Consider the following 26140-nt stretch of genomic DNA (forward strand, 5'->3'; position numbering starts at 1 on the left):
ACACCATTTGAAATATGGGTAAATATTTAAATATTTGCAGGTGAGGAGCTTTAACACCATTTCCTTTCAACAAGCCTTTAGGAACTCTTTCTTTCAAAACGGCAGATGGATCTGGGTAGAACGTCAGCCCTTCAGGGAGAACCCTTACCTAACATCATACGTCAGATCATTCTGGGCTGATGTGCATGATCATACACGCACTGCACTAATGCCAAAAATGACCACAGCAGTGTTTAAATATAGATCACAACAATGCCTGTGGTTGAATCCCACCACAGATTTGTATATTTCTGCATCTTCCCACCTTGTCTGCTTTTTGCCTAAATACAGAGTACACTTATACAAGTGGAGTGGGCTGCCCACTCTTCTTTACAAAGAGATCAGACGATAAACTGCTGATTTCAGGATAAATTATTGAAGATGGGTGGGCTGCTCACTCAGCATAAGAAAAAACAAAATCCTGAGAAAAACTGCCTAAAAACTAAAAACAGTAAACACATGAGAAAATACTGAAATGTAACACAATGACATCTGAAATATTTCCTTCCACATGAGGAAGGGCCCTTTGCTGCTGATAATATTTAGATGGAGCTTCCTGCTTGTTGACTGTATTTAGTCCTCTCTCTTTCCAGGTTTCCGTCGAAGCCTTTTTGACCTCCCATCTGTGTGTGTGTTCCTGTGTGTGGTGCATTTCTCATTGATACCTTGTGCCTTCACCTCTTGCTTTGACCCCGCCCACTTCCCCTGCTGTCAGTCCACCCCTTCCTGTTATGGTGACTTTGGTGGCGAACGGCGCAAACAGGTCACAGCTTCAACTGGGACACCAGAAGAACTCTGACCTTCCTGTCTGTCTGTTTGTTTCCTGTGTCTGTCAGGTTCAGAGAGTCGGTGTGCAGACAGGAATCTACTGAGAGTGATAGCTTGGAGTGAATCAGATTTGCTAAAAAAAAATACAAACAGAAATTGATTGCTCCTCGCAGTGTTTATGACATCAGCATTAAATAAACATTATTTGCGGTGACAGGTTACCTGGTGAAGCATTACATGGAATTTATTGCTCCTACCACTGATGTGTGGTGTTTCATCAAGCAAAAAGATGACTAGAACATTGGATAGGAGTGATTGTGTGGTTGACCGAGTTCTTTCTAAAAGAAGACCTGAACACAGAGAGCAGAGGAAGAGGTGTTTCGTGTAGGCTTAGGCTTTCTGTTGCTAAGGGAACCATCGGGGAAGGATACTGACGTCGGAGCAGATGTGGTGTTTTGAAGATCCTGCATATTTTGCCATAACCTCCAACTCCTAACCCTGAACTCCCACCTCTGAAAAGACGGAGGACAGGGGGCAGTTGGAGTGTGTGGCGTCCAGTCTGTTTTGCTGCTGTGGGAATCGAGAATGGCAGTCCAATTTCAGGTGCGTCACCTGCTCCTGTTTGCCACGCAGGCAGCCAGACACACTCCAGCCTGAATCCTAATATGCCCTCCAACACCCTGAGATGGGAGCTGCAGCCATCATCTCACTTCACCTTCTTCGATTACTTTTTTGCTCTCCCTCATTCCGAGCGCACAGCCCTCCTGTGTTTCAGACAAAGGCAGCGCACGCTCACATGCCTCCATACACACACAGATATGCATGCTTGAATACCCACATCTAAAATGTTTGCTCCTTGCTCACTTAAGCATTTATGAGCATAAGAGGCTCGGCAGCATTTTTGGGTGCACACATCCCCGTCTTTTCTAAGTATGTGCCAACACACACACACACACACACACACACACACACACACACAGGTCAGTGTGACTGTGTCTTGATCGTGGGGTACCAGGTGTGGCAGCCACGTTCAATCTGCCTTTTGGAAAGAGCCGTGTCCTTCAGAAATTGAATAAAGTTCAGACTAAAAGGGTAATGCAGCGAGATGGTGGCAGACAGCTTGTGCTGTCCGTGCACATGATATTTTTTTTGTATGCTGACAGAGAGAGGGTGAGCAAGCGAGCGTGTTTTGGGTGTAGGGGTTGAAAGTGAATAACCGAGCAGAGCACCAGCTTCTCTCTATCTCCGTCTCCCCTCCTCTCTTTTTTCAGGCCTTCACTGTTATTAGCTCTGTGTGCTTCACCAGACATGCTGTTCTCTCGGTAATCACAATCAATCCAACCCTCTGAGAGCAAGCTGCAAATCCAGCTGTTTTTTTTTTCCACCAGATTTTTGCTATCCAACAAGTTTTGTTTTTCTCCTTCCTTTCCCTTTGTCTTTCTCTTTCTTCTCGTAAACTAAAAGTCTCAGAGGAACAGAGGGTGAAGACGGACAGACAATAGACTGTATAAAATAACTGATGTAGCAACCGCAGCATCACTTCTTGGTTTGTGGACTCGTGTTTTGAAGCGTCGAGTTCTCAATTTTGGATCTTTGGAGCCAGAAGTGACCAAATTTGGACAAGAGGGTGGAGCTGTGCAGGAGCAGAGTGGGCAGGCTTTGAAGTCAATTTGACATAGTGGCCAAATGTGGAATTACAACTTCCAGGTCTGTGATGTGATGTCATGGTACCCAAAAAGACTTTTTCCTGTGGACTCTCATTGTGAACGAACGACTATCAAGTGGCTACACTGTCTTGGGTGTCATAACTTCCAGGAAATTAATCGTTTCCCCATCACAATTCAAACCATTAGGTCTGATGACATTTTAAAGGTCTGGAGGAGCCACATGATTAAATCATTTTAGTCCCATTGAAGTTACTGGAGGGCTAAACTGGAGGTTAGCTCAGCTGCTGTAAGTCTCCAGTGCTCCCATTCTAAGGGCCCAACCATGTGGAAGATTTGGGGCAATATCAGCTGTCATTTCTGGCGGCTGTGACTCAGGAGGTAGAGCAGGTCGTTCACTAGAATCTTTGAGCAAGATACTGAACCCCAAATCACTCCTGAAATATTATGTCCTCACCATGTTTCTCTTCCTAAACCTAACCTCCGTAACTTTATGTTAATTACACAACGTACTTGATGTAATGTCATTCCTGGGATGCAAATTTGTAGCCTGGCATGTCCAGACCCAATTCGCAAAACGGGAATGGGTCTGGACATGGAGTGTACATTTCCTCTAGTCACTCAAAGTGCCCCTTCACGCAACTGGAAATACGGAAAACCAATCAGAGTAAACGAAACGTGTGACGTAGGCTAGCACAACGGCACTGTAAATGGACCAGCAAGCTGTAGCAGAGACAAGCTGTGATGATGTCTGGGAAAGAGTGTTGCCGTCTTTGTGGATTTCCTCCTCACTGTGGACTCGGAGTTGCATGGCTGTGATTCCCAGCTTGGTCGCTTCCCTGACCTGCTCCTCCATGAGAGCAACTAGCGGAGAAACAACAAGAACCACTGGGATTTCACTGAGTCCCATCTTTTTCCCGATCAACGGAGCCAGTTGGGAAATTAAACTTTTACCAAACCCCGTAGGAAGGACGGCAAACACATCCTTTTTTTCAATAAAAGCTTTCAGTGCAGCTGTTTGTTCTGCTTTTAAAGAAAATGTACATTCCAGTTCCTTCAACACATTTACCATCGCAGTTTCAAAATCAGTAGCCATGCTGGTTGTTTACAAAATGCATTCACTCCGCTCCTTGTCCCTCCCTCCTAGGAATGAACAGGACCCCGCCTCCAATGCTGAATCCAGTTCTCTTTATACGTCCATGGATCTGACACATATGCCCTTTTTACATATCTTACAACGCCATAGAGCCGCTTTGAAGTCCCTTCTTTATGCCACTTTTGCATTTTTACACAGAACCAAACAACAGCGACATCATGCCACACCAGTGTGTGATTTTAGACAACATGGCGGCATCGAGGAGAGAGGCAGGACATTGTGACATGTAACACGACAGCATCAGCCTCTACTGTGACTTATCACGTACACATCGGCAACGCTTCATGAACAATAACAATGGCTTAACATGGCGATAACAATCATTTACTGTCTCTGTTATATGACATCTGATGTCGCCCTCTGTTCAGAGGGTAACGAGCTCACAGACCTCATGTTTTTCAAAATCTGCAGACATTTTTCGCTGTTCTTCATCTTTGAGTTAGCGGCTAACTGCTATCAGCTACTTTTTAAATTTCCTGCGGTGGGTCGTATGCATAACATGTCCTCAGAACATCATACCCATGACAACCATGATCCTGCCGGCTGTCCAGTTCATACAGACATCGTTTTGGCGCTGTTACTATCTATGCCGGCTGAAAGGCGAGACAACTCTGTCCCACCATTTTGTGACTGTACATTTTATACAGGACGGCGAGGCGACATAACAGCGTGCAATTTCCACCTTGAAGAGGCAGTGTAAACAAGGCAAAAGGGACAGACAGACAGACAGATAGATAGATAGATAGATAGATAGATAGATAGATAGATAGATAGATAGATAGATAGATAGATAGATAGATAGATAGGGATATAAGTGGGAGAGTCATGGGAGCAGAATAGAGTGATTAATATTGCAGAATGATTATGCTCTCACAGGTGGCTGATGATAAAAATATCTCCACCACAGAGAGGGGAGGGAGGGAGAGGAGGGGAAGGACGAGGGGAAAGAGGAAATTTGGGCATAGTGGGGTGGGTGGAGGAGGAGGGGGGGTCTTAACAGTAGAGGAGGAGGCAGGTGTAGAAGCTGGAGAGAGAAAAATGGGATTTGATGAATAGGGGGGGACAGGGCGCTAGATTGAGAAAATAGGATTCCTGAGACAGAGGGAGAAGGAGTCTGGCGCTGAAAACTAATGTGTCTGTCTGCTGATGTGCTCACCTCCAGCTCTCATCAGGTCTCATTAACACTCGTCACAGGTGGAATTAACTCTGCGCTCTCCACTGCACGTATGCACACACATACAGTCATGCCAGCGTATACAAAGGCACGCATAAACTGATGGATGGATGTGTGAAGAACACTCCTCACACGTTTGTAATCAGACAAACAAATAAGCGTGTCAGAAGTCAGACTGTTATTATCAGGTTTGATTATTCTTAGTCATGTATTCATTTATTGTTTGCTTCATTGACCAGGCAGAGAAAGTCAAATGAAAAGATGCTGCTGCTTGCATTCCAGGGGCTCCACTGTTGTTGGAATCTGACCAGCAGAAACTAAGATATCTGTGCTGATTCATTTTTTAATCTGTCTACTGTGAATCCCCCAACTTTGTGGGAGTGTAATAATAAATAGCTGGAGAATGCCTTCAGCTTGCTACTGCTGTGATATTTTTGTGCATTTCCTTTGTAGGTACAGTTATTTGGTTGGTTTGCTGCAGTGCTTTACAAAAGTACATAAACTCCTTTGGTGTTTTTCCGATTTTGTTACATTACAACTTGTAATTTAAATGGATGTATTTACGACACCCCTGAATAAGATCTGGCGCTACCAATCAGCTTCAAAAGTCACATAATTACTTAAGTACAGTCCACCTGATCTTAGGGTGGTTCTCAAAGTCAAGGAAGGGTCCTTAAATGACTGAATTTCAAGGATGCTAGATCATCAAATCCCACCTCAGGACTGTTCCAATGTCAAGGATCCTTTAAATTCTACTGAGGACTGAGTCCTTCATTCAGAGAATTTTCAAAGATGCAAATGTGTATCCTCAGCAGCTATAAAATACCCACAAGTCATTGCGGATGATTTGCTGGAGGTGAAGGTGGGGCCTCTTCAATTAAATCTGCACCAGCGGAGCTCGGCAGGATTTAGACATTAACATCTCCAGGAGTTTTTACCATACAAGCATAAAAAAACACTGACAGAGACCTCGTAATTTGTGCTTTCCAATGTGACGTACTCCTGAGGACACTCGTTTGCCTGTTCCAATGTGTGTTCACCAAATGTAGGAAGGACTCTTGCCTTGCCTCTGTAGGATCTGTCCTTGGAAGGACTCATCCTACCAAGGAAGGATCCTTGACTTTGAGAAACATCATTAGTGTACATAATACACCTGTTCTGAAAGGACCCAGCACCACCAAGCAAGTGGCACCATGAAGACCGAGGAGCTCTCCCAAAAGGTTGAGGATGCATTTCTGGTGGAGCGCAGATCAGAGTTAGGTCCTACAAAATATCTGAAACTTTGAACTTTCCATTGAGCACCATTAAATCCACTGTTAGAAAATGGGGAAAAACATGGCAACAAGCCTGCTGTGAGAGGGCTGCCCACCAAAACTGACGGACCAGGAGAGGAGCGTTTCAGTCAGAGAGACAATAAAGAGGCTAAAGATAACCCTGAAGGAGCAGCGACTAAAGCATCTGACAACAGGACCACTTTAACCAGTGCACTCCACAGAGCTGGGCTTCATGGAAGATAGATGCCATATGGATCATCATGTTTTTGCTAATAATAACTGACCATTTGCTTAACCCATTTTCCTAACAATCGTAACTTAGCAACCGTAACTAACCATGTATGGCAGGCTCGTCAAGCTTTGGATATCTCTGCATGTTGAAATTAAGTTTATGGGGCTGCACTAAAAATGATGATTTACTATACATATGATACTATACATATATAGATACTTAAAATGGTGACTTATTTTTTGCTTTCTCCAAAACCACAAATACAAAACTAAGATGCAACGTATGGATTTAACAGTCTGCTCTAATGTAAGATGTAAACATAAGCATGTCCAGATTAGGGATGTTCCTGGCAACTAAACGAAAATTTTAATTAAGATTAGTTGACCAGTCTAAAAAGGGAAACACTCAGAAAACAGTCAAAATTTAGCAGAATTAATTGTTAAGTATTTGAAACACTGTCCAAAAAATATTGTGTGCATTAAGAGCCCTTTGAAGCCTTTAATCACAATCTTCAACAACCATGTTGGATTTTAAAAGCTGCTGAAATACGAGACACTTTGCGCCGTGCAGTATGAATGTGAACATAATGGCAACTCAGTCAAAAGTTAACCACTAAAATAACATCTGAAATAAATAAATAGCCTCTGAAATGTGGGGCACATTGAACCTTGTAGATTATCTGACAGAAATGACAGCAATTCACTTTAAAGTTAATAAAACATGTAAATTATAATCAAATTTCAGCTGAAATGAGAGGCATGTTGCTGCGTGCGGTATGAATGTAAACCTGCACATTATCTGACAACAACCAGTGTTGTGCTAGTTACTGAAAAATAGTAACTAGTCACCATTACTAGTTACTTCATTAATGCGTTACAGAGAAAAGTAACTTTTTAGTTGACTATCTTTTATTGTTTAGGGCTAAAATGTTTTAGTGAAAGGGAAAGGAATACTGCATGCTGCGCGCCGTTTTAAAACCTGGCCAAAAATAACGGTGTAACGCATCGTTTGCTAACGGTAACTGAGTTACTGAATTTAAAAACTAACGTTGGAGTATTAGTTACTGCCAAAACTAACGCAGTTACTGAAACGCGTTACTGCCCAACACTGACAACACTTCACATAAAGTTAACAAATAATATGACGTCTCAAAAAGATTCATTGCTGCTGAATTCATTTTCTAGATCAAAGTACTGCCAAACCGCGCTGGTTTTGTGAGAGGACATCTCTCCAATTTAGAACTCCAGTGTACTCGAGCATTACCGCGGGGAGGGGGACTGCTGTCTGATGGCTCTGTAGCACACACTAGTGGCGGGCAGTTGCATGACAGTCAAGTGGTCTTGTACATGAATAAAACACTAATTAATTTCATTCAGACGACTTATCACGCGCATCCCTAGTCCAGATAATGATCTTACTACTAGTAGAAACTAGGGGTGTCAGCGTTAACGGCTTAAATGTTTGAACATAACATGTTTTTTTTGGGTCAAGCTGCTGTACTGGAAAATAACGACACCACTGCGCTGCTGGATGGCTCATTTCACTTTAAAAAACTTCTGGACGACTCAGTTTACAAGTCAAAAGTAATCTGCACCTTGTGTCAAAAGGAATTAAAATATCACTGGGTTAGAGTACTTCGAGTACTTTGAGTTTGACTACCACCAACAAGCTGAGCATACAGGGAAGAATTTTTTTTTTAAAGTAGAATAATGATAGATTCATCAATTTTCAGCTGAGCTCAGAGTAAATGGAGCTATGGAGTATTTTTGTTTGTTAAAGCTATAGTGCGTAACTTCTGTCGCCTCCCAGCGGATAATGCGTTATTACAACTAATAAGCCGGTGGCACTTCCATGTACATAGAGTAACACTTGCCACACACCGTGTACACAGAGTAACACTTGCCTTTGTGGTAGGATCCACTTCTGAACTGTGTCTCGGCCGCTTCTCCGCCATGTTGCTTTCTCTTTCTACCTGCGCTCTACTTCTTGCTATGACACTCTCCGCTCTTCCTCCCCCTCCCTTCTTGTTGTGAGGATGCATTTCCTGTGCGCCAGCGCGGGAATGTCGCCGGTCGACACGTATACTAAAAATGATATATATTGAAAAATACCGCGAGATGTTAGAGGAGCCGATCGGCTTAATCAGCATTGTGTCATCTCCTCTAGTAGTGGCTTGGGTGAAACGGACATTTACGGACCTGTAGAAGTTACATGCACTCATGTTTTATTTCTCAACCTGGACCATCGTAATCCTTTCAAAAAACAAACAAACAAACACTGTACCTGACAGAATAAGCACTCTGAACTTGTCTCCTACCTCTAAGTCATGGTTTTAAGACCTCACTGTCGCAGCAGTGCAGCACTGAGTTGAAACATAAATTTAAAGTCAAACTCATAAAGTAAATTTTGTTGCCTGTGACAGCCCTTGTAGTAACCTAACCCAGCATTACCTCACAGGCTTGGGGTGTTTCATGTTACATTGTTTGGTGGTTTTATGGGTCACATAAAAAGCCCTGTTAAAGACAGCACAGTCATTGTGTAGGATTTCCTCAATACGCGGGAGCTGGTCTCGGTCTTCTCTTTATCGTAATCATAATACTAGAGATAACAAGCTGTAAACTCAGCACTGAACAGTGCTGGTTTTTATTTCATTATCTTTTACAAAGATCATCGAGATCGTCAGCTTCAAGCAGCCTCGGCCATCAAGTGGATGTTTAAGATCCCTCTACAAAGTTCTCTCTCCAGGCAGAGTCAGACAGAAACATTGAAACGTTAGCTGCTCAATGAGCTACGTGGCTACAGCTGACTGAATCAACGGTCACCAGCTGAGGAGCCTGCTTTTGTCCGCCTCCGTCTGAAATCAAGAGCCCACTGCTTCGGGAATGACTGAGGATTTTGAGTGGTAAATCTGCCACCATTGTAAACTACATGATGTGCCATGTAAGAATAGAAAGCTTGACAGGCATGGCAACAGAAACTAAGTGGGTGGAGCCAAGCGAAGAAATTAATTGCACTCCCACATATGTGCAGCCAGAAATGCTGTTATAGCCTATTTACAGTACAGTAGGTAAAACCATAGTCACAGATGCATCTGCATGTTGTATTACACACACACACACACACACGCACATAACACAGGGAGATTCATGTACCTGGTCCCAGGGGCTGAGTATCCCTCCTGAAAACATGAACAGGTAACCCATGGTGACCAGACAGGCCCATATAAGGAGAGAGAAGAGGCCGAGCATACGCTTGAAGACCGACTCAATGCAGACGAGGATGAAGATGGACAAGAAGAGAAAGAGAGCAGTGGGAACCGTGATCAAGAATGTCAAGTGGTCCTCTGTATTCTGGAGAGAGAAGAAGAAAGAGAGATAATCATCAGTCGGGGTGAGACGAATATTCAGTGCGAGTATCATGTGAGTAAAACGTGTCACTATCTGTACTTGTGATGAAGGAAAGTCCTCATTTGGGTAGATGTGTGTATTCCTCGTGATCAAAAATAGTCTGAAGCTCAATTCTGAGATTTTTCTATAAATAGTTTTCTAATGAATATCAAATATAGCAACTCCTGATCAACCCACATCAGTTTCAGGCTTAAGATAACATCCTCTGGTGAGGTCCCACCCACTTCTGTTTTAAATCCCGTGCACTCCAAGTACAAACACAGCAGCCCCCCAGGAAGTGTACCGGGCTTTGAAGCCAATTGTCATAGTATCCAAACAGTATATATAACTCACTCTTTAAATTCTTATAAGGCTTAAAATGATGCATAGTTCAGGGCGTGACTGCTTTGAGTGACAGGCTGTCTGCTCGGCCTCGACACAGTCTGTGAGAGAGATCACGAGCTGATTATGAGACAATGGGCCTCTATTATTTCTTGCTTTCCTTTTGTGTCGCTTCATAGTCATTTTGTGTCTGTTTAGTTGTTTTTTTGTTTCTTTTTGGTTGTTTTGCCCCTTTTATACTAAATTTGTGTCTTCTTTTAGTTGGTTTGCCCCTTCTTTAGTCATTTTATGTCTCTTTTTGGCTGTTTTGCCCCTGTTTATACTCAATGTGTGTTGTTTCCCCCCCTTTTTAGTCACTTCATGTCTCTTTTTGGTTTTGCGCCCTTATTAGTCATTTTATGGCTCTTACTGGTAGTTTTGGCCTTTTTGTACTCAATTTATGTCTTCTTTTAGTTGTGTTTCCCCCTGTTTTAGTCACTTCATGTCTCCTTTTGGCTGTTTTGCCCCTGTTTATACTCAATGTGTGTCTTCTTTTAGTTGTTTTGCCCCTTTTTGTAGTAATTTTTATTTCTTTTTGGTTGTTTTACCACTTCTTGTACTCATTTTCTGGCTCTTATTGGTTGTTTTGCTCCTTTTTGTAGTCATTTTCTGGTCATTTTAGTTGTTTTGCCCCTTTTCCGGTCATTTTTTGTTTCTTTTTGGACAGTTTGTATCTTCTTGTGATGATTTTGTGTCTCTTTTTGGTTATTTTGTCCCTTTTGTAGTAATTCTGTCTCTTTTCAGTTCTTTTGCATATCTGTTGTCTTTCTGTGTGTCTTCCTGGCTGGTATATGTTAATTTGAGTGACATTTTCCATTTGAAGGCCAGCAGGTACTCTGACACTGCCCAGTCGGCCCGTTAAGTAATCCATCCATCAGTTAGATTCCTCCACAGCTCCACCCTCACATCCAAATATGATCACTTCTGGCTCCAACAATCCAAGATGCTAGACTCGAAGCTTCAAAATAGGACTCTACAAACCAATGGGTGACGTTATGGTGGCTATGTCTTTTATTTTTTGCAGTCTCTGCTTATTAGAGGTCAGGTTAACCTAAAACTTCTCTTCCACCTGATACCCAATAAAACAAGGTCAGAATAACATAAGAAAGGTGCTTACTTTGGGAGATCTCTCCTTGTTATTGTGTCCCAGTGAGCACATTAAGTCCTCATAAGTACAGTGGTACAACATGACACACACACACACACACACACACACACACACACACACACACAAACAGATGAACAGACGGCACACAGTTCGGCAGACAGACAGTCTGAGCCCAGAGAATGTGCTACAGCATCACTTCTGCGCTCACGCTGTCAAAGTCAGCATTTAGAAGCTGTCAACACACACTCACACTATCTCTCCCTTTGACTCCGACCAGACCTCCCTCACACTGCTCCTCATCCTCCACAGCCTCTTCCTCACTCTCACTTTGTCATGTTCACAGTTTAAGAGGATGTACACAAGAAAAAAAAAACGCTCATCCTAACAGGTCAGTTGTGTCAAAGAAGTGATGAATCTGGCTGTGGTTTTTCTTCACAAGGCAGCTAAGTCAAGATGAGTCAAGTTTATTTATAAAGCACAGCTGACCAAAGTGCTGGACTAAATAAATGAATGACACATAAATATAAAGCAATAAAACTGTGCACAAATATAAAACAGAGTAACACCAGCAAGAACAATTACAGATGAAAAAAGATTATAAAATACTAAAATATTAAAACCACTACAAACAACCAAAGGCCACTGAAAACATCTATGTTTTAAGATCTGTCTTAAAAGTGTCAATGGAGGGGGAGCATTTCATTGAGAAGGCTACTCCAGAGCTTTGGAGCAGCTACCACTACGCCACAATCTATCTTACCCATCAGCCTCGATCGTGGGACGGTCAAAGACATTGTTCTGAGGATATATGAGGTCGGGAGTTGGAGTGGGGGCAGAGAAGTTCGGCAACACACGGGGGCGTCAGTCCATGTATGGCTTTGAAAATGAATAAAAGAACCTTAAAATCAATCCTGTATTTGGTCGGTAGCCAGCATAGGGCTGAGCTTGCTCTCACATCTTGGTGTCCACCTCACTCTGCTATGTCAAGATTATTGATTTTAGTTCCCTGAAACTTCCAAAATCAAGTGCAAATGATCTCAAGTAGCTGTCAGAATATCACTCGCACAATCACTACATGAATGTTCTCAAATATAATGCTAGGATAAACTGTGGGTCAATAAAATGTTCCCAATACGGAGAAATGATTAACCAGATTTGTGCAATTATCTGGTAAAATTCAAGTATGTTTCATATGATAAATTATAAGTGTTAACAGGAGGAGACTGCGGCACCAATACCTTTATCCTTTGCACATCCTGTTGACCCGTTCCAAACCTCTGTATGGCTGTGCATCCTAAACATAATTATATATTCTGTGGCCAAAGCACCTCTTCTGATTTTGTCTGAAAAATACTTTACTATGCAAAAAGCCCATCGTACACAAACATGCACACACGGGGTAAGAATAAAGTACTCTCTAAGTCCTTTTGCCCTCTTCGGGCTGTGTAAATTATGGAACAGCAGCAAAATCACCATCATTTGCTCAAAGAGAGGGCTGAGAGCTTCCACACACTGAGCGCACTCACAGACCTGATCCTACCCGACACCCACGTAAAGCTTTTTAAGTTATTCCAAAGTCATGATTGCACTGACAGGTCCAGCAGCTGTAAATGTTAAATTAGCAAGCCACTGTGTGATTAGATGTCACCGATTTTACAGTAAAATGAACATCAGTGTGGGCACAGAAATGTGCCGGATTCGCTCAACATGCAATTCACTGGAGCAGCTTTTATGTAACAGAATGAGAAGATGTCACAGAGTCAACCTTGAATTTGGGGCTGATTTGACAGTTTATTGGCTGGAGCTGATTGTTGAGAATAACAGAGGCTGTATTGCCAAAGCAAATGCAGGAAGGGAGCATTTTGCTGTGTATTAGTGTAGCAGCAGGATGGAGCAGAGGTAGTATGAGTCAGGGACTGGCAAAGGGATCCCATGGGATCTGACTGCTGACGCCACGCCAGCTATACAGTCAGCCTGGAGCGCACACTGAATGGCAATGAGGATATGAGCAAGACTGCAAACACCAGAGCGACACCTGAGTGGACAGCGGTGACACAGACCCATCCTTTGGCCTCAAAACACATTTCGCACCAACTGTATGCTCACACACAGACACCCGACCACAGGTTAGCTGCTCTCTCACCACTTCAGTATTTTCATTTATCCGTGGTGAGAAAAAAAAGAAGCATCTGCACTTTGCACATTTCTGATTGTAGGCCATTTAATCCTGTTAAAACCCTTTTGAAACCATTTAAAGCCATTTCCCTCATCATGGCATAGAGGGAGGGAGCTGTGCCTGCCTGCCATAATATACTGCATTGTCATCCAGAACAATTATTTCCTTTTTTAGCCCAGTCTGGTTTATCCAGCTATTATACTGGGAGGAAAAAGGGGGGGGGCACAGGGAGACATAGCAGCAGCAGTAGCAGTGGCAGCAGAGATGCGCTAATCTAATAATTCAGTAGTGAAATGACACAAACACACCAAATACATTATGAGAGAGACAGAAGGGGAGAGGGGGCACAGATGCTGGAGTTGAAATCATGGTGGTGTATGCACTTTGCATGTATTGGTGCCTGTTCAATATTTATTCTGCATGATGAGGCGGCACTCGTGGCAGATTTCTCCAATCTGCGCTCAGCTTGGTTATGAAAACCATCAATAATCAACAAACTTTTAGTTGAGTGCTCCATTTTCAGTGCAGAGGAACGTTAACACATGCTGCTAAAACAGGTCAACGGTTGCAGAGCAGCCAGCGTTTGCCCCAAAAGATTACGAAATAAATTATTCAACACAGTTTGAAGCATAATAGGTAGCTCTTCTGAAGTCCTGATCACTTTTACAAAGGACTTGTTCTCGTGAAATGAAAAGTTTGATACTGCCTCCAGTGAAACACATTTGAAATGTGACAAAACTGTGTTCACACATTTCAAAATCTATTATTTCAGAATACAGTGCCTGTGATTATTTCTATTCAAGACATCAGGAGAGAGTTTGCTACTTCACTCTGTGAACTTAGATCCATTCGTCACAGCACCCCAGGGCGGGACTTCATCACAACAGAGTGGAGAAACAGTCATTTCATAATGTGGGCCAGAGGGCACAGCACTGACAGGATCAACCCAGTCTGAACTACAGTCATACAAGCAAAGATCCCCACTGGCCAAATAATAAATGACGCACATGTAAAGACCATGGGAAAATGGTAAAGACATTTATGGTATTACAGCTCAGAAAATGGGTAACAGGGATTTATAAAGGGAAATCTGAATGTTAGCTTGACGGCCCAATCAGCACTAAATCATACAAAGCAAATGGAGTTGCTCCTGATTTTAAAATCACAATCATCTTTCAACATTAAAGGGGCACTCCACTCCTATTGTGCACATCACAGTCACTTTAGCTATAATGGAGAGTAGTGCTCAGCGTGCATAAACAGTTTCATATTGTCCTCTGCTGCTCTGGTGGAGCTTTCTACAATCTTTTTCTTTTTTCTAAGATTAATTTTTTGGTTTTTCTGCTTTATTTGACATTAAAGGCCCAGACGAACCAAACCCAAATCAAAGAACTAGTGGCGACAAAGGCCGACTGTTATGTCGCCTCACGTCACCTGTGACTAAGCAAAAAAGTTGCGCTTGGACACACCACAAGGACTACAGCTGATGGCCAACCAGCACGTACATTCTGCGTGAAAGGAAGCACAAGCAGGCGATAGTCGTCTTAAAACAGTTTCTGCTAAAGAGCTCAATGGATTAAAAAAATAATCTTACTTAATAAAATAAGATTGTTTTGATATCACTTCCTCTTGACTTTAGTCATTTGTTTACTTTCCTCACTTCTGTTTTGCTTCTTGTGTGCTGAGCTGAACTACCAATCATACCCCTTTTCCACCAACATGGAACGGGTTCTGTTCCGGTTCCCGCCTGGAGAATTTTTGACCAAAATAAGTTTATTCGAAACCTGAAAATTTGGTTCTCAGCTGGAACCCAAAGTAGCTGTTTTTTCTGAACCTTAAGCGCAAAGAATGATGACATCAGTGGGCGTGTCACAGAGTCCTGCATGGGTCCATTTTTGAAAACCCACACCTGCCCATACCCATAAAGCCCAGCACCAGGACCAACCCTTTACCTGTCATAATGTCTTAGTCAAAGCTGCACCTGCCCACACTTGTCAATAAAACTCCTGCGACACGACCAGCACCTGTGATTAAACACACACAGGCTCCAGTCACTCACATTAAGCTGGGTTCTCCATTCTTGAATTGCAAATCTAGCGGAGGAAAAGTGCCAGGATGATGAAATCATTCCTCGCAATCGCTGCCTTACACAGCTTTTTGCGGGTTACCCGTCAGGTACCCGGTGCAGGACTCTGGCGTGTCATATTCTACAGATCAGATAGAGTCTTACACATAATCTGTAATAAGAGGACAAAAGTTTGCAGGTAATCAATGCAATCTGCCTTCTTGCTACCACTGATTACTTCCATTGTGCATTGTGCAACTCCCTCTGTTGATGATGCATCCCTGTTAACAATAGCACTGATCAAAACTGGTGGAAACACACACTGGTTCGATAGATAGCACCAAGGTTTCAAGAATCCTGAATGGAACCAGTTCAAACACCAGAGCTCATTTGGTGGAAAAGAGCTATCGGAGTGATTTCACTTATTGGCAAGCTCCGCGGTCTCCATCAACGTTGACTCAACATGCTGAATTAGCCAAAAAACTGGTGAAAAAGGCCGACTTGTGCCAACAGTGCAGGAACAGACGCTCACTGACAGCCCAAAATTGACTTGTTGTGTCATGGCCCTTACAGGAAGGGACAGGAAAGGTAAGGATAGAAAGGGGATGGCATGCAGTAAGGGGCTCGGGCCAGACTGGAACCCAGCCTTACTGGTATGTGAGTTACCGGGGCGCCGCAAGGTCTCAACAGTCTGAGAAAATAATATCAGGGTTATCAAGACTGAAGATTTTTTGACCAAAAACTTTTCACAGAAAGCCTGTGTTACAAACTGGGAGCATCAGTTGGAAAGAAGTGGGCATTCACTGAGCGGACAGACCTAAATTAAAAGACAAGTGAAATGCAGTATTGAGCCTTTTAGGAGCTTGACCCACACTATAAGACAGAATAAATTTGTTGCTTCAGTTCTTTCCTTATGTGTTTCTTGTGAGTTCTTACAGCAGTGCAACACTAAAATGATGGAGAGCTCCTTTAATGTGATATTTCTCAGTTGAGATAGCGCACTGTCATGAGATGTAGATTGCAGAGCAGAGGTGTCGAGATAATTTTAGTTCATGGGCCACATGCTGCCCACCTTGACCTCAAGTGGGACGAACCAGTAAAACCATTGCATAATAACCTATAAATAAGAACACCTCCAAGTTTTTCCCTGTCTTGTTGTGTGAAGAAGTACAAGAACATTCGAAAACATTCATAACAGAGATGATGAACAGCCTGAGATGTCTTAAGAAATGTAAGTGCAGTTTCAACAATATGTCTCAGTGTTTCCACATTCAGTCAGTCTATACTCACATGTGCATTATATCACACATTTCCATTGTATGCTATTAAGGAAGCAGGCTAAGTTGTCTCCTGCCTTACAAACCATTTACCAGTGTAAAGTTTTGGCAGTGTCAGAGCAATAGAGTTCCACCAATATTAATTTATTAGTCTGATTCAGATTCTTTTGTACCGAAGCTGCTGATTGGAAATATTTTGCACAATGTTCACTATCTTTAAACATGACCACAATAATGTTTTTTTAGAGAACTGTGTTGTGGTCAAGGTGGAAAAATAGAGTAACTACACACACCTCTTAGCCTTCACAAGTGCTTCAATTGTAGGTGTTAAAAGCCCTTTGGTGGGCCCGCAGGCCATATGTTTGGCACCCCTGGTGCAGAGTGTAAACTAACAAATATCACCTAAAGGTCCAGTGTGTAAGTTTTGGGGGGATTTAGTGGCATCTGGTAGTGAAGGCTGCAGATTGCAACCAGCTGAAACTTCTCCTGGTTAGAATTCCTTTAGTGTTCTTTGTTCAGGAGGTTTTTACCAGGAGCCAAATTATCCACAGAGGTCTCCTCCTCTCAGCTGATTTAAACCGGTAAAAACACTGAATAAAGCTGTTTCACGTTACAAATCATAGGCTCTCCTACCCTGTTTGGCATGTCGGAGACAGGCTGTTAGCCCAGAACCTGGTAATGTGTGCTCAACTTTTTTTCTCTGATAACTTAAGATCCAGACACTAAGGAGGTTTTAACAGGGATATGAAGTATCTGAAGACATCTCCTCCTCTCCAAAAGAAATGGACCAAGTGATTTCAACTAGTAAAAACACTGAATAAAGCCAGGTTATGTTAAACAAATCTGTGTCTTTTCGACAGTCTTGTTACAGAAGGGCTCCTTATGTAGATATAAACAGCTCGTTCTGAGGTAACAGGTGACTATACACAAAAGAAAACACACGTATTATATCATATTCCATTTCTGCCGATATATCCCCCTAAACCCTACACAGTGGACCGCTGGAGGCTTTTTGTTTGTTGGAAAGAGAGGAGGAAGAGGGATAACCTTATTGGTCTTGGTTTGTTAATAGTATTGGCTGTGTTGTTAATAGCTCATACTGAGGTAACCAAAAGGTACAAACAAATCTGTCACCCATTTATAATAAAGAAAAGTCTGTGATGCTGCAGCTGCGATCACACCTCAGTCAGTGATGTCACAGCGTCTTTTTCACCTCCTTCACCTTCCTGCTCCTGAGTAATAGACTTGTGATCCACTGTTGCAAAAACACCCTGCATCTATCAATCTCTATCACTGAGATGGAACAAACTCTTCAAATGCAAAGACCAAAAACGGGCTGCATGCTTTTCTGTCCAATGCATAGATTCCCAATGTTCCTTTCCCAGATATAACATTGATTTCTATTAAACTGTCAAACAGTGTCCAGGTGTCATTAGGTTAACATATTACCATGTCATTTCGGGCTCTGTACAGAAGCACGCACATTTGGGCATGCAAACACACACACACACGCATACGTGTACGTATTCCAATCAATACAACTTCAAGGCAACAAGAAAGAACATGAATTATTTTCCTCTAAAGAGAAATATGGAGATAAGCCTGAGAAGGAAATGAGAGACTTCCTCAGAAAACACACCCCGGCAACACACGCACAGCCACAAACATGATCATGCACGCTAGTGTACACGTGTGCATACCAACACACACACACACACACGCGCACTGTACACTGTATGGGTGGAGGAGTCTTTGTTTAACAACACCACATTCACTCACTCCAGCCCTGATCTGTGAGGAAAGATAAAAGTGCACAGTAATTTTGGGAGCATTAGTGCTGCTTTGGTTGAGTTTCTGCCGGCTCACTGATAAAGCCAGAACACTTACAACAACATCCTCCCCTCCCTCCGCTGCCCGGCCCCCAGCTCCGATCCTACCCTCTATTTATTCCTGCCATTCTTCTTCATCCAGCAGTAATAAATACACATGGCTCACTGAACAACCACTCCATAACTACAGACAGCTCTGTCTGTAATTTAATAGGAACAAATTAGAAACCAAGAATGATTACAATAGACACTGTGGATGATGGCAGTTTTAGGGGTGACTGTAATTGTAACCCTGAAGACACACAAGTGTACAGACCCAGAAGAAGAGAATTAAATCGACCATCTCGGGAAATAAGATCTATCGATTGCTCTTAAATAGAAGTAAAGGAATTGATTTAGCTGGAGGTTCTCCCGAGAACAACCCCGTTATGGCATTCAACTGAACCTAACAGGACTTTAGTGACAGCCTCGAGCAAGCGCTCAATCACAGCGGGCCCTTTTATACCCCCTCAGTATTTCTAATGACCATCACATGCCTCTAGAAGTTAAAAGACTTCTAATTTTCTCCCCTAAATATTGTGTAAAATTGACACTGCACAGTCACTGAACTGTTTCTTGTTGACATATGCTCAGTGGATCACTCACAGATCTACTGCGCAGTCTGTTCAAACCACAACATCATAATGTACATGTTAAATATAAACCAGTGTGCTAGTTTATTGAACGCATCCCGTCAGGTGTTTGTCAGTCTGACAGACCGGAGGCTCACCTGGATTTCACTCTGTTACTTCTCTTACCTTGCAGCCCACCTCTCATCCCCCCCCAGAGTCTGACTGAACAGTTTGCCCTCGGCCTCTACGCTCTACTTTGAAAGCACATGACGCACTCAGAGAGAAAAGCGTGAATCTACAGATCATCACGAACATATAGCAGCAAAACAATAATTTTTAAACAACAACAACAACAATAACAGCAATGAGTGGGATTGCTTTTGTATGGCTATTTCATAAAAACACAAAAGCGGGGCTTGAGAAACAATAGCTTGTGTTCGTGGTTGAGTGTTTTGTGTCCAAAACAACACTTTTCACTTGACAAAAGCACCAACACCTACACAGCTTCGAACTAAACTCTCATCCCGCTCTTGATCCACTCTGTAAACCCAGCGTTGCGATTTAAAGTGCCGCTTCACGGCCTCTCATGTCGTCACACATAATCACACACATGCATCAGTTATTTAGTCTCGTGTGACCTAAAACACTTGTTCTATTCCAACACTCTCCGGTGATCCCAACAAGAGGGCTCCTATCTGATGCGTGATGAAGGCATTTATAGCTTGTCGCCATGCAGAGTCTGTTGTGGTGCTGTAAACTAAATGTGCAGCATTCCACTGCATTAAAAGCACACTGACAATATTCTGACAAACGTGTTTAAAATGTTAAGTGATATATTGTAGTTCCTTGAAGACCTTTTACCTCTCGTCCAAGAGGTGGAACTAAAGAAGCCTCTTGGATGAGAGGTCAAACGTCTTCAAGAAACTTAAGCAAGTCCAGGTGCCTACCACACAGCTCTTATGATTAACCTGACCTGGATGACTGAGAATCTTCACCACCATTTCTTTAAATGCATTTTACTTTTTTGATCAGTACAATTCATTATAAAAATAAACTAAACTCTGGTCTTGCTCTGTGACTGCAGTTCTGGTCATCACTTACCAGAGAGAAGCATGAGTGAATTGAGACACAGGAGGAGGGTTTTGGGTGTCATCAATTACTGCATGTTACCTTGAATTCATGAGGAAATCTTTGGAGAATCCAAAACAAGGCAAACATACTACATGAATAGAAGTAATCAGGGTCCACATTTACCAACAGCAAAACTGTATCAACACATTCATTCATTTATTTTCCGTAATCGCTTATCCTGTTATGGGTCGAGGGGGCTGGAGCCTATCAGCTGACACTGGGTGAGAGGCAGGGTTCACCCTGGACAGGTCACCAGACTATCACATGGCTGACACATAGAGACAGACAACCATTCACGCTCACATTCACACCTACGGACAATGTAGAGTCACCAATTAACCTGCATGTCTTTGGACTGTGGGAGGAAGCTGGAGTGCCCGGAGAGAACCCACGCTGACACAGGGAGAACATGCAAACTCCACACAGAAGGGCTCCCACACCCCGGAGATCAAGCCAGGAACCCTCTTGCTGTGCGGCGACACTTCACCACCATGAGTATCAAATCATCCATTTAACAACTCTTGTGTGCTCAGTACTTCCCAAACACAGGCATTTCACGTTCATGAAACTGTACTGACATGATTTGAATCTTAACGATTTACCTAAAAGCATGTGTTAGGGAGGTAACTGAGCATACGACTGGATACATGACACTTACATTATAATGCACCAGTTTTGTGTGAGTTTGTAAATGGACGATTTGATACAGTTAAGCTGTTGTTAAGCACCAACCCTGTTTACTTCAACTTACGAAGAATGTTCACCTCTTTTGGATTCTCAGTTCACTGAAGAGGCACACAAGAAAAAAGTTTTCCTCATGCAGTTAGTAACTGATCCACAATTGGTCGTTTTGCGCGTGATTAATTCCTTTAAGGGGACAAAATGCTAATTTTGACACTGCATTTCCCAGGTATCACCTGTCACTCAGTGTGTGCAGCATTATCAGTATTTTGAGAGATTCGCTTATTCACTGTTTTGCTCAGAGTCTGATGAGAAGATTAATATTGCTCTCATGTCATAACAATAAATGTAATTCTACTGTAAAGCCAGCAGCTGGTTAGCTTAGCTTAGCATAAAGACTGGAAACAGTTGGCAACATTTGTCTTTTGTTCTGACTGAACAAACCAGATGTAAGGTGTTAATTAGTGAGTGTTACAGGTGCTCCTCGGCTGATTTTGCTTCCTTCAGACAGAGCCAGGACAGCTGGTACGTTCCCCTCGTTTCCAGTCTGTGCGTTTAGCTAACCATCTGACGGCTCCAGCTTCATAATAATTAAACACACATGAGAGTGGTATCATCTTCTTATCTGACTCTCTAGTTTCACTGAAAGATAAAACAGTTTCTTTGTGATTTTTAAAAATGTATTAATATTTTTTATAACCCATATGATGTGAGAAAAGCTGCCCCCTAGATATTTTCACATCATATAATCTGGTCCCCATTCAAAAAAAGTTTGAACACCTCTGCTCTAGATGAAAACAAAAAAGCAAATTTAAATGTTTTTCCTTTAACTACCAAGTTATTCCTATATTTATATTTTTTTGAAATCTCAGAAAAATACATTTCTGAAGACAAGAGAGCAAAACATTTAAACGTGACAACACATGAAGAAGTCACAGATTGAGTTGTTTGTTGCTTTTATGGAAATGTTGTGAAACTGTAAAACCATTTCCTCTTTAACAGCACAGATGTGCTGCATTTAAATTCAACATCAAAGTGCTCTTAACTCTATTTTCTGGATAAATAGACTCAACCACACCTTTAAACACTTACCTCTGCATACACACACACTGTTAACACAGACTCACTCACACACATATACGCACACACTCACTCACCAGTCCTGAAGCGAAGAACACCGCCAGCAGTGCGAGGCAGGTTCCCATGACGATCAGCAGCAGGAACACGATCAGTGGATGCTGCTGGCTCATTCTGTAGTAAGACTCGTACAGCCAGTCCTGGGGTTTCTCCCCCTCCACGCACACCTCACCCTGGAACCCCGGGCACCCGTCTCCCAGGCTCTCGGGCCCCTCGCCGCCTTCGCCGCCATCGCTCTTCTCCAGCAGGTAGCGTCCGCGGGTCCACAGAGCCTCCTGCCACATGGGTAGCTGCCTCTGGAAGGATGGTGCTGCTTCCCTGCTGAACAAAACACGTGTGTACAAAAGTAACCCGTGCGAGGGATGCTTTTGCTTCCCTTCCTCTTCACCCTCAAAAGTCCACCTCCTCCTCCTCCTCTTGGCTTGAAAAAGTTTGGTCAGCTGCGAGGGATGGATGGACAGCTGAGTGAAAGAGAGCCAACTTTTCAGCTTCTGTGCTTTGCATCCTCTGCCGCTCCTTCTGCTTGAGGTGACAAACTGAGTCAGGACAGTGTGAAAAGCAATCTTCCTCCACCTCCTCCTCCTCTTCCTCCCAGAGAAGGTGGTCGGACAGCGAAGGAGAGAGATGAGACTTGAGTTGCCGTCCTCTCGCTTCTCCTTCTTGTTTGCCTTTTATGTTTGGTCAGGCAGATAGGGAGCAGGCAGCCTCTGCGTACTGCTCGGCACTGGAGCTCAGACGAGCCAACATGTTACTGTGCTGAGGTGCAGATGAGGAATGAGAGGGAGAGAGAGAATGTGTATAACTGGGAGGGAGGACAAGAGAGAGAGAGGAGAGAGGGTGTGTACCGATGTGTGTGGTGGGGAGAGCTACTGGGTAAAAGTGTGTGTGTGTGTGAGTGTGTGTGCGTGTGTGTGTGTGTGTATGTGCTGTACCTACCAGAGCGGGTGCAACTGTGAGAATGGTGATGAGTGAGATTAGCTAATGTGGAGAAGTGGTATATGACTCAAAACTGTGGTGTGTGTGTGTGTGTGTGTGTGTGTGTGTGTGTGTGTGTGTGTGTGTGTGCGCACGCATGAGGTGCAGGCTTGTGCATGTGTGTGTGTGTGTTTGCAAGGTAAAGAAAAGAGACTTGGAAATTTACATAAGAGAGAAACAGAAGTTGGCAGGAGAGAAGAGAGGAAGAATGAGATGTGTGTGTTTGTCAGCGTGCGTGTGTGTGTGTGTGTGTGTGTGTGTGTGTGTGTGTGTGTGTGTGTGTGTGTGTGCACGCGTGAAAAGCAGAGCAAAAGTGAGTGAGTGAGGAGGGTTGTAACAGCTGTGCTAAACCAAGGAGAGCAGCAGACTGTGGAGGGAACAAGAATAAAATGCCATCCAGCAGCCGGCGACAAGATAAAAAGATGGGCAAGAAAAACACACACAGAAGGGGGAAGGACGGGGAGGAAGAGGAAGAAGAAACAAAGTCAGGAAGGAAAAACCTCAGGAGACAGACAGAGTGTGGGAGGAAGAGAGATCAGCGCTTCAAACGAGGGGGAAGGAGAGGGAAGAGAGAGCTGGTAATGAGTGAAAGTTTGAGAGCGGCAGTGACTGCGCGTGTCGGCGGTGGGAGTAAAATAAGATCTGACGAACCAAACTCCCAATATTCCTCTCCTCCTCCCTGCTTTCATTCCTCTCTTTCTTTTCTGCTCCCGTTCTGCCACGGCGGGCTCCCTCTCTCCTCTCTTGCAATGCTACACGTGATGCTCTGTCAAGTGTGAAAATGACCGTGCCACTTCAATGTGTCATATCCACAGTTTCCTTTTAGCACGCTAACCAGACAGAGAGAGTCTGTATGCTAAGGCCAAGCATACAGCTTGTCTAATAATGATAATTACCATACCATACCATACATAGAACTAAGGGCCATTTTTGGAAACCATGGGCTTTGCATTTTTACGGAATTTAACAGCTGAGTGCTGACTGTATCCAAACAAAACGAGCCTCTGTCCCAGAGCACCAAAAATTACAAACAAAGCAACAAACTTATCCCGAGAGAATACTGCAGCACCCTGTGGGACAACGAAAAGTTTGTTTCAATCACAAAAGTTATCACAGTTTATGCTGATGAGACCATCCTGATGTTGTGAGCTCAATATTTTGTTTCACTCGCTGTATCAGTCTGGACTCACTGCTGCCCCAATCCAGAAATTAAAATCCAATCAGGGCCAATCAGGGATCCACACAGTAGTTAACAACATAAACAGCCTATCAGGGACTGTGTTGTACTTGATAATGTAAAATACAGGCCGCAGCTCACAGAACAGTAACTGAAGCTCCCAAAGCAACAAGCACTAACTCTTACGTTAATAAACACAGCAATAAGTGAAGATTGTGCAGAAATGGAGTCAACAATTATGCAGGATTTATACTTCTGCATCGAATCAATGTTGTACCCTATGCTGTAGCCTGACGTGCAACCCCCCCAGATACGTAACTACATGTCACAGTGACGCAGACCTCCTGTCTGTCTCTGTAAGCTGAAACCATTTCCCTCAGTGGAAACAAAGCTTTGATTTACTTTAATTTCACAGATAAGAAACAATAAATTGTGAAGACAATAAAGCCTCCACTAAAATAGCATTTTAAGTCTAAGCAGAGGAAATCTCTGCTAGCTGCTAGGCTAATTTATACAATGTAAAATGCCATAAGCTTGTGCTAATAACATTAGCATGTTATATTTGTTTGGAAAACGTGTTTAGTATAAGACAGACAGACAGAACCTTGTGAGCTGTAATGGAGCCGAATTTTATAACGTTACCTTTGTTCAATTTTATTCAGTATTTTTACCGGTTTAAATCACCTGGGGTCTCATTTATAAAACAGTGTGTAGGATCCTTACCAAGTGTGCTTGGGGACAAAAGCCAAAAATGGTGTGCACCAAAAAATATTATGATTCATACAACCATGCGTACAGCTGCCACTGTGCAATTTTCTTCCACAAATGGTGAATACGAGGCATCTCATGAACGCTGGTACATAAAAATGAGCCTGTTGATCAGCGGTTCTTTACGGTGAATAATGGCAACAAAGCAGTATTTATATGTTGACAGCATCACACTGATTGCTTCACAACTTGCCAAAGTGATAGCAATAATCAGTTGTGTCTCATACCCTGGGATATCATCTGTTTGACAGCTTAGTTGAGTTTATTTATTCATTTAAGTCTGTTATGGCGAACTTGGCCTGCATTATGATTAGGACTCCTAGTAAGGGTATGGAGCATAATGATTGTGAGAGCTGTCACTGACTTTATTTCCAAACTTTACTAATTTACACAATCCATATGTGCAGGTGGTGAAGGTGTACATGAGGTGACTGGAGGAGGCAGAGTGTGTGGCAGCCACCGCAACGTCTCCAGTGACAGCACAGTCATGTTCACAGCGATTTAACACACGAAAAATATCTGAAAACAAAAGTCACACTTGGTGATATATGCACAGTATTAGAAGATAATACTTAAAACTATTAACACTATTTAATGCTATTTGATCTGTGCATTTCAACAGCTGCGGTGTGCTTCACAGATGATCAGTGTTAGCAGCCCACAGACAAGTATGTGCGACTCCTCTACGATAGGTGGAGATATGCCTCCTTTCAGCTTGTTAGTATTGGACCTTTTTCCTGTTGACCTATTACGTCATAGACCAAACAATGGACAAACAAGTTAGCTACGGTTAGCTAGCAGCTAACTGGTACCATGGTGGACAACTTTACAGCTCTGTACATTTGGTCCGTCCAGAAAGTCACGGCTCTGGATGTAGATTTCTCCATGTCGTTACCGGCTGCTTCATCTGCTGTTATGCATTTAAGGCTGTTTGACTTTAGAGTCAAAGCCCGGGGTGGAAAACTGTGGAGCATGCTCAGAGCGCCTCAGCCAGTTTGGGTCTGATTGACTGTATACATGCAGGAGTCACATGATCTGGGTGTGTTAGTCCCACTGTGACAAATTTGATTCAGTACGATTTAAGTTAGACTAACATGTTTATGTGGATTTCATAAGTCTGGTTGTAGTCGA

At 43.0% G+C, this 26140-nt stretch overlaps 1 protein-coding gene across 4 annotated transcripts in view; it reads right to left on the reverse strand.

The window, feature by feature from the left end:
* The window catches only part of adcy2b (adenylate cyclase 2b (brain)), an 82956-nt gene that overhangs the window by 53748 nt on the left and 3068 nt on the right, over positions 1–26140 (reverse strand). For 3 of the 4 annotated variants that reach the window (XM_049602010.1, XM_049602013.1, XM_049602009.1), the window contains exons 4-5: positions 22110–24134; positions 9460–9657 (exon numbers count right to left, since the gene is read on the reverse strand). In XM_049602010.1, coding sequence (XP_049457967.1) covers positions 9460–9657; positions 22110–22373 — 462 coding nt within the window. In that variant the 5' untranslated portion in view covers positions 22374–24134. Of the gene's footprint in view, positions 1–9459; positions 9658–22109; positions 24186–26140 lie in introns of those variants that run through there. The other variant, XM_049602011.1, reaches the window with a different exon arrangement.

The sequence above is a fragment of the Epinephelus fuscoguttatus genome, linkage group LG17 (genome assembly GCF_011397635.1).
Source record: "Epinephelus fuscoguttatus linkage group LG17, E.fuscoguttatus.final_Chr_v1".
In the NCBI taxonomy this organism is placed as follows: Eukaryota; Metazoa; Chordata; class Actinopteri; order Perciformes; family Serranidae; genus Epinephelus; species Epinephelus fuscoguttatus.